At 35.9% G+C, this 9,502-nt stretch overlaps 1 protein-coding gene across 1 annotated transcript; it reads left to right on the top strand.

Moving 5' to 3' along the window:
- The first annotated feature begins 5,211 nt into the window (after positions 1-5,211).
- Positions 5,212-5,961, top strand: LOC141719738 (uncharacterized). The gene has a single exon (XM_074522114.1). It carries the CDS (start codon positions 5,212-5,214, stop codon positions 5,959-5,961), a length of 750 nt encoding a protein of 249 aa, XP_074378215.1.
- The last annotated feature ends 3,541 nt before the right edge of the window (positions 5,962-9,502 follow it).

Here is a 9,502-nt window from a genome sequence, read left to right as displayed (position 1 = left end):
TTGAATAAGGATTCAGTGGTCCTTATATATTTTTATTAATTAATTGAAATGTGATCAATGTGCGAAATTTATTTCATTAGCTATAGAATAATCCCATATACTTTTTAAAATGATAGTTGGATTCATTTGGATGTTCTGATATTTTAAAATGATTTTATCAAGTTTATTTCTATTATTGGGGATTTATTTATAAAATCCATAATAAACAATCTATTCGCTCAAAAATTTATTTAAAAATACGGGTGAAGAGCTAATTTTATATTTAGTTTTATAAATATAAGTTAAGCTATTTGCACCTTGTATAGAGGTAAATTACATATATTTTATTATAATATTTGTAACTAAAAGAAAAAGAAACAAGTATGAATTGCTAATTACCTTTTTGCCCCTAATATAATATATATACTCCCTCCCCCTTTCTTCTTTCTCTTCTCGGTCTCTCTCTTCTCTCTTTCACTCTCTTTTCTCTCTCGTCTCTCTCTCTCTCTCTCTCTCTCTCTCTCTCAATTTGGATAGTATAGACATTCAGGCTAGTAAAAGGAATGATATCTTAGGTGGTAGTAGCTCAGGTTCCATTTAACAAGAAAGCTTTTTGAGGCAAGTAATTCTACCTTCTATTATGAATTGATTACAGAAAGCTTATTGGTGATGCCATGATGGAGTAAAGGTTCCTTGTAAAACATGTTGTTGATTCTTGTGGAAAACCTGTAATTGTCCCTTACGATAAACCTGTTATCGATCCTTGTGATGAACCTTACTAGTAACCCCTTTGTTTCAAAAATGTACACCCTATCCTTATATTTTGTTAACTTATGATCCTCTTGATCTTATAGAGAGACTTATAAACTTTTCATATAATATATCTTGTTAACCTAGTTTCCTTGATAATCCCTTATGCCTTGTTACATATCATTCTTTGGAACTACCCTTATTGCGAACTTATACACTTGTTCAACGTTTGATCAATATCTTTAGCTTATGATCCCCTGCTTATTCTCGATTTGTTCACTTTCTTTAAATTCTTCAATTGGACTTAAGAATTACTTTTGACTTAAAAGAGTCCAAATGGTTTCACTTATCGGTAATGTTAAAATTGAATCTAGATAAACTTTCTTGTATTCCAACACAAAGGTTTTCTAAATGAATTCCTTGAGGATTGGATAGAGACATAAGAGACTAGTGGGACTAGTCTAGTCATATAAGAGGCTAGCGGGGCTAGTCCAATATATGGCTGGAATAATGCCATAGGTACCTTAATGACCAGATGGAGGTCAGTACGGGAAGATCACCCGTATTATATTTAAAAGATGGATATTCTAATCAATGGTTCTTTAATATTTTATAAAAAGGGTAATGTATATCATTGATAAAGCAACTTGCTTAATTACTTGAAATGAAACAGAATGAGTAATATCTTCTTTAAAGTGATGAAGTTTGATCGAGAACGCTGTAACTTTACGTTGTTATTGATTCTCGAAGCTCGAATGATTGCTTCCTTTGAAATAAAAAACTCCTTGAGAGCCCTGTTGTTGATTTGTGATGAATGTCAGCTTTCTCCCAAACTTTGAATCCTGAAAGCCCGGAACCTTTTTCAATGTCTTTACCTAGCCGTTAAAAGAATAGTGCCACCTAGCTTAGTTTTATCCAGGAAATAGAATGCCTCAATTAATGTTGTTTATGTTGATATTTAAAATTGCTATATAGTTACTTGCTGAGCGTCTTTGCTCATTTATTTTCTTTGATCTAACCATGGTAGTTAAGCAAGAAGATGGCCAGACTTAGGTGTACCGCTTGCCATAACGTTCCTGGCGGCCCCTATCATGTTGAGATTTAGATGCCAGATCAGGTAGTTGGTGTGTGAGCAAATGATGGTGGGAAGTGATTTAGTGTAATCAGATACCTTTGGGTTATATGTCGATTCCAAGTCGGAATCGAATAATTTGAATTTATTCATATTTTGGATTATAATAATATTATTTTCTGGTTGGTAGTTGTAACCTTGTCTCATAATTTATCCTGTTTAGATCCTGTTAGTATCGGGGTTTACAATATTTTTTCTATTATGGTATTAGTATCTTGGTGTGAGAGGGCATCACAAGTTGGTATCAGAGCTACAAGATCTAGTCCCTTAGACAAGTTAGGATAAAATGGTATTTGGGTAATTATATTACGAGAGTGTTCGACTCATATTGAGTTGAGTTCGACTATTAGGTATAGTCTAAGTTAAATAAATAGGTTAAGGTGATAAATAGAGTTAGGGAATTGAGTCAGTTGGAGGTTTTATTTAACCCTAATGTTGTTTTCTTGGTTTTTGTTTTATGTTTCATCTTAGGACCCTAGTAGTGGTGGTGATGCTGATTCTGAGGATAGTTTGTTGCCTGGTTCCCCAGTGGACTCTATTCTACCCGTATCAGTGGAGCCCTTGTATATTATTTCAGACTCTAAGGAGGATCCATCTGAGAGTAGTGAGGCCGCTATGCATGTTTCTCTCCTGAGACCAGTTCCAGAGACCCCAACCCTTGAGCGAGAGACCACCATACCTATGTCTTCCCATGTTGGTGAAAAGCTAGCTCAAGACCGAGAGTTTGTGTACTCTCGTATCCCAGAGTTGAGATCATTGGTAGATAGGCTGACACGTGAGTCTAGGCAGCAGATGTTAGTACTGGAGACCGAATGGAGAGTTCGTATTGAAATGGTGCAGCAGGTTGCCTGTAGACGGTGGGATGAGGGACCATCTTCCAGTAATGCTGATGTCGAGGCCCGGAGGGTCATAAGATTATTCGTTGGATGCTGTCAGTGTTGAGGGAGATTCTTGAGTTTGATGGTTAGTGAGATTGTGAGATCAGAAGGGACATCTGGTGGAGCCCGTAGTTGTTATGATTGTTGTTTCTTTTCACCACCGGTAGGCTTTGGGATACTTGGTCAGATGCTGAGATCCCTTTTTTTATGATGTATTATATTTCAGAGCTTAGTGTTCGTTGTTGTAGTAGTAGACAAATAGATGTTAGGGGTAGATATGGGGATATTTTCCAGTTTTTCCTATGTTTAACCCTGCTATGTTATTGTACCTTATTGCAAGAACTTATTGTACTTAAACTATTTATCTCTGTACCTTGGTTATCTTGCAAGAAACTGATAAATGCCATAAATTATCTATCTATGCATCTTGTTTCTGTATTATGGAATCTTAAGTTTCATAAACTGATTTGCATATCCTGTTCTCCAAGTGACAATATTCAAACATCTTTTTGATAATAAACCTTATGTCATGTAAGAACCCTAACCGGTCAGTGAATTATGTAGTAATAGGATTGCATGAGCAACTGGGTAAAACTTAAAACCCGCAAAACTATTCCTAAAAGAATCTTTATTGTTATGAATGCCATTCTATTATATTGCTAATAATTGCTCATCAGGTTTATAAAATGGCCACTTCACCAAATCACCAAGAAGAAGAAACCCAAACTCAAAACCAAGAGCAAAACCAAGACACCCCTATAGGGCTGCAAATTAACAGAGCTGTTCGTGAACAAAATTCGGGATCTGCTCGTTTAATTGAACTCGGCTCGGTTCAATTTTTTAAACGAGCCGGTCTTGAACATAAAAATGAGCTCGGATAAATAAATGAGCCGAGCCGAACTTTTTGTCTGTTCGGCTCGGACTCGGCTCGTTTAGTTCGGACTCGGCTCGGACTCGGCTCGAACTCGGTAACTCGACTCGGCTCGGATAAAATTTATATATATTATAAATAGTAAATTATTAGTAATCACTTAAATGTTTTTACTGGTATATTTTTCATCATTTATTAATAATTTAATTATTTTAGGGATTTTATTTATTTTTCTAAATTTAACACAAAGTATTTTCATAAATAATTATCAAATTGTTATCATGATACATTTATCTCTAATAATTCATATTTCATAAACATCATTAAATAACTTGTAATTTACATAAACCAAATTTAAGTAAAATAACAAAACATAATAAAATTTGACATCATCATTTTAAAAAGTAATGTACGATTTATAAAGTTACGAATGTCTCAATAATTAAAAATAAAATTGGATATATTTTTAAAAATCATCTTGAAAAATAAAATGATATAGGTAGATTAAGAAATAAGTGTAAAGTGTGAGTGTGTATATATAATTTTAAGGTAAAACTAGTAGTTGATCTCGATATAACTTGTAAAATTATAAATTATAATTTAAGATTATTCAATTGAAAAATATATTCAAAATATTAGTGGACAAACTTGACTCGGCTCGAGTTCGGCTCAGCTCGGTTGTTCGTGAACAAACTCGTGTTCGGCTCAGACTCGACTCGTTTATAAACGAGTCGGGCTTGAACATCACTTTTTGTTCGGTTATTAAACTCGGCTCGGCTCATTTTAAAAATAAACTAAGCTCAGCTCGGCTCGGACAAAACTCGGCTTGACACTGTTCGTTTGCAGCTCTACACCCCTATGATGAACCGACTCTTCCAACTTTTGCAACAAACCTCAGACCCTAGAGTCGGGAATTTCAAACATTTTCAATCCGTTCATCCCCCGGAGTTTGTAGGTATGCCAGGTCTGATTAAAGCTCAGTCCTGGTTGAGAGAAATGGAGAAGGCCTTTGAGTTAGCGGAGGTTAAGGACGATAAGAAGGCATAGTATGCAAGTGTTTACCTTAAGGATGAAGCTAGTTACTGGTGGGAATGTACTAAGGCGTTACTTGAAGGAAAAGCTATATTTTGGGAGAAGTTTACAGAGTTGGTTTTAGAGAAATACTTACCAAGTTACATGCAAGATCAATTAGAAATGAGGTTTTTGGATTTAAAGCAAGAGAATATGACGTAGATGAATATGAAGTAAAGTTTTCAGAGTTAGCAAGGTTTGTGCCCGAGTACGTGAATACATAAGCAAAGAAAGCTAAAAGGTTTCAACAAGGACTTAAGCCATGGATTCGTAGTCAATTAGCTCTTCTTGAGATAGGGAATTACGCTGCTTTGGTACAAAAAGTCATGATCGTAGAAGGAGAAAGAGAAGAAACAAAAAGGGAAAATGAAGGAAAGAAAAGAAAATTTGAGGATTCAGAATAAGATCAGGGAAGTTCCAAATTTAGAGGGATGTTTGGAAAGAATGTGGGAAGTCAGAACCAGAAATTCCAGAGGTTTAAGCCTGGAAATGGGAATCAAAAGAATCATTTTCAGAAAGCTGGATAGTCAATGAAGGAGAGTAAACCCCAGATTCAGGAATGCAAGAATTGCAGAAAAAGACACCCTGGGAGATGTAATAAGCTCAGCATGACGTGCTTTAAGTGTAACCAGCAGAAAGGACATTATTCATCTAAATGCACAAACAGTTCGGGAAAGTCGGAGTTGACTTGTGTTAAGTGTGGAAAAATTGGCCATATAGCAAGGAACTGCAAGGGGCCTGTACAGAAGGAAAATGTTCTTAGGATTGCTGGACCATTACCTCCACCAGCACAAATAGTTCAGCCAAGGGCGCGAACGTTTAATATGATGATGAAAGATGCGATGCAGGATGCGGATGTAGTAGCAGGTACGCTTGCTATAAATTCAGTAGAAGTCAAAGTGTTAATGGATTCTGGAGCTACTAAATCATTTAGTTCTGAAAGTGTTGTTGATAGACTAAAATGTGTGTACCCTTTAAAATCTAACTTGATTATAGAAGTAACAAATCAGGAAAAAGTTACTGCCGATAGAATTTGTCCCAATTGCGATATCGTTATAGAAGGTCGGCACTATTCTGCTGATTTAATTCCGTTTAAGTTAGGTGAATTCGACATTAATCTCGGAATGGATTGGTTAGCAAACCACGGTGTGCAAATCGAGTGTAGAAATAAGAAAGTGAAATTGAGGACCAAGGATGGAAATGACGTGATATTCAAAGGAAAGAAGCAAGGTAGGAAGTTTCTAACGGTGATTCAGACAAGAAGATTGTTACGACAATGATGCGAAGCCTATTTGGCTCATGTGAAGGACGTAGATAATTAATCCTTAAAAATTGAGGACGTTCATGTAGTTAAAGAGTTTCCCTATGTGTTTCCCGATGAATTACCTGGACTACCTCCAGATTGAGAGATTGAATTTACGATTAATTTGGCTCCTGGAACGGAACCAGTTTCGAAAGCCCCTTATCGAATGGCGCCCATTTAAATAAAGGAACTAATGATGCAATTGCAGGAATTTTTTGATAAAGAAGTGATTCGACCGAGTGTTTCCCCGTGGGGTGCACCAGTGCTGTTCGTAAAGAAGAAAGATGGAAGCATAAGATTGTGTATCAATTAATGCGAACTCAATAAGTTAACTATTAGGAATAAGTACCCTCTCCCGCGAATTGATGATTTGTTTCATCAGCTAAAAGGAGCTACATGTTTCTCGAAGATCGACTTAAGATCTAGATACCATCAATTAAAGATTAAGGCGGAAGATATACCTAAGACGGGTTTCGAACGAGATATGGACATTATGAATTCTTGGTAATGGCGTTTGAATTGACAAATGCGCCAACTACTTTTATGGATCTTATGAATCGAGTATTCAAGAAATACTTGGACAAGTTCGTGATAGTATTTATCGATGATATCTTAATTTACTCAAAGACATAAGCGGAGCACATGGAACATTTAAAGATTGATTTAGAAATAATGAGAAAAGAGAAATTGTACGCGAAATTTTCTAAATGTGAGTTTTGATTGAAAGAAGTTCAGTTTCTTGGACATGTAGTCAATAATGAAGGGATCAAAGTGGATCCTGCAAAGATTGAAGCTGTTATGAATTGGGAAAGACCAAAGACTCCAACTGAAGTTCAGGATTTCTTTAAGATTGCAGTTCCCCTGACAAAGTTGACATGGAAAAATGAAAAGTTTGTTTGGACAGATAAGTGTGAAGAAAGCTTTTAAGAGCTAAGAAAAGGTTAGTTTCTACACTAGTATTGGTTTTGCTTGATGTGAAAGGTGAATTCGTGATATATAGCGATGCTTCGTATAAAGGATTAGGTTGTGTGTCGATGCAACACGGAAAGGTGATAGCATATGCGTCAAGGCAATTGAAGCCGCACGAGCAAAAGTATCCTCCACATGATTTGGAGTTAGCAGCAATTGTGTTTGCTCTTAAGATTTGGAGACACTATTTGTACGGGGAGAAATATGAAATTTATACGGATCACAAAAGCTTAAAGTATATCTTTACGCAGAAGGAGTTAAACATGAATCAAAGAAGATAGTTGGAATTAATCAAAGATTATGACTGAACAATAAGTTATCATCCCGGAAAGGTGAATTTTGTAGTAGATGCCCTAAGCCGCAAGGAAAGATTGAGTCTATTAACTGCGTCCGAAGAATTAATCAAGGAATTTGAGGAATTAGAAATAGAGGTACAAATTCCGAAAATGGCAAGTGAATTGATGTACGCGATGGCATTTCAGCCAGAGATTTTGGAAAAGATTCGACGTTATCAGAAGCAAGTGATAGAGCACGAGAAGTAAAAGTTGACAGGAGAAGAGGTTAAAACTCAAAAGGATGATAAATGGATATACAAAGTTTGTTCACGTATCTGGATACCTAACGTTGCAGAATTAAAGAATGAAATCTTACATGAAGCACATAATTCAAGATTTTTGATTCATCCATGAATTGTGAAAATGTACAAGGATTTCAAAGAGAATTATTGGTGGCCGAATATGAAAAAGGAAATCGCAGAATGGATAAGTAAATGCTACACGTGTCAAAGAGTAAAAGCAGAACATCAATAACTGAGTAGATTGCTTCAACCACTGAACATACCTGGATGGAAGTGGGAACATATCGCGATGGATTTCGTGGTTGGATTGCCAAATACCAAGGCTAATCATGATACGATATGGGTGATTATCGATCGACTGACAAAGTCAGCACATTTCTTGCCTATCAACGAAAAATTCTCATTGGAAAGATTGGTCAAGCTATATCTGGACAAAATAGTGATGCGTCATGTAGTACCAGTGTCTATCGTGTCTGATAGAGATTCGAGATTTAACTCAAGATTTTGGCAACAATTTCATGATCATTTGGGAACAAAATTGAAAATGAGCACTGCATATCATCCGCAGAACGACAGACAAAGCGAAAAGACTATTCAAACGATCGAGGATATGTTGAGAACCTGTGTGTTGGATTTTAAAGGAAATTGGGATGATCTTTTGCCACCGATTGAATTTTCCTACAACAACAGTTATCACGCAAGTATTGGCATGCCGCCTTATAAAGCGTTGTATGGAAGGAAATGTAGATCTCCTACGTATTGGGATGGAGTTGGTGAGCGCAAGCTGTTAGGCCCAGAACTGGTCCAACAAACGAAAGAGAAAGTGGAAGTTATTCGCAAAAGGCTGGTAGCTGCTCAGGATCGACAGAATAAATATGCTGATCAGAACTGAATGGATTTGATATTTTAAACCCGGAGACAAAGTGTTAATAAAGATATCTCCATGGAAAGGCTTAATTAGATTTGGAAAGAAGGGAAAACTGAGCCCCAGATATATTGGGCCATTCGAAGTATTGAAGCAAGTTGGAAAAGTGGCTTATAAGTTAGCGTTACCTCCGCAAATGCAACATCTTCATAACGTATTTCACGTCTCTCTTCTAAAGAAGTATAATGCGGATGCTAGCCATGTGATCGAATTGGAACCAGTGGAAATTTAGCAAAATCTATCTTATGTGGAACAACCCGTGCGAATTCTAGATCGAAAAGAGAAAGCGCTTAGAAATAAAGTGGTACTGTTAGTTAGAGTTTTGTGGAAAAATCCTAAACTCGAGGAATCAACTTTGGAATTAGAAAGTGAAATGCGAGAAAATTATCCCCATCTGTTCGTTTAGACTAGATTTCGAGGACGAAATCCTTTTAAGGGGGTATATTATAGCGACTGGGATTTTCTCAATGTATTTATATGAATAAAGAATAGTTCTTGTGCTGTTACATAATTTTATGTGAATATAATAAAAATATAAACGATTTTGTGGTTTATGTATAATTTCTGTGAAATAGTAATAAGAAATGAGCAAAGTCTCGTTCCAGTTTGATGAGTCATCTTAGGGCTTAAGTTGTGATTGTCGGGCCGTCAAGTAGAATGAGACTCGTTGTTCAAAGGATGGATTAAATGAGAAGGATTAAGAATGATAAAATTGAGGATTATAGTAAGTTGTGATAAATGTGAATACCTTTATGTATTTCTGTGATTTGAGTTTATATTTAAAAATTATCCAGTTAATGGATCTATCGAGCAATTGGTACTCGCGTAATCAGTAATTAAAAAGGGCATTATGTGATAAGGTGTATAAATTTGAGTGGTGGTGTCTAGTATTATCACTACACCATAGATTGACTTTCGTAACCAGATTTTAAAAAATTCTTTAAAAAATGTTGCTGTTGAGATATGAGTTCATGTCTATTGCAAGGGATTTTAAAAACATTGCAATTGGATCAACAAAATTTGGAGAGCGTTACAAAATGCATGCTA

Source organism: Apium graveolens, chromosome 4 (assembly GCF_009905375.1).
Source record: "Apium graveolens cultivar Ventura chromosome 4, ASM990537v1, whole genome shotgun sequence".
Classification (NCBI taxonomy): Eukaryota; Viridiplantae; Streptophyta; class Magnoliopsida; order Apiales; family Apiaceae; genus Apium; species Apium graveolens.
The sequence above is the reverse complement of the archived record's forward strand: the minus strand, read 5'-3'. Positions and strand labels throughout refer to the sequence as shown.

Bases quoted from the DNA above. Each gene is read 5' to 3' on its own strand.
- LOC141719738 (XM_074522114.1), top strand. From the start codon at position 5,212: ATGAAGGAGAGTAAACCCCAGATTCAGGAATGCAAGAATTGCAGAAAA.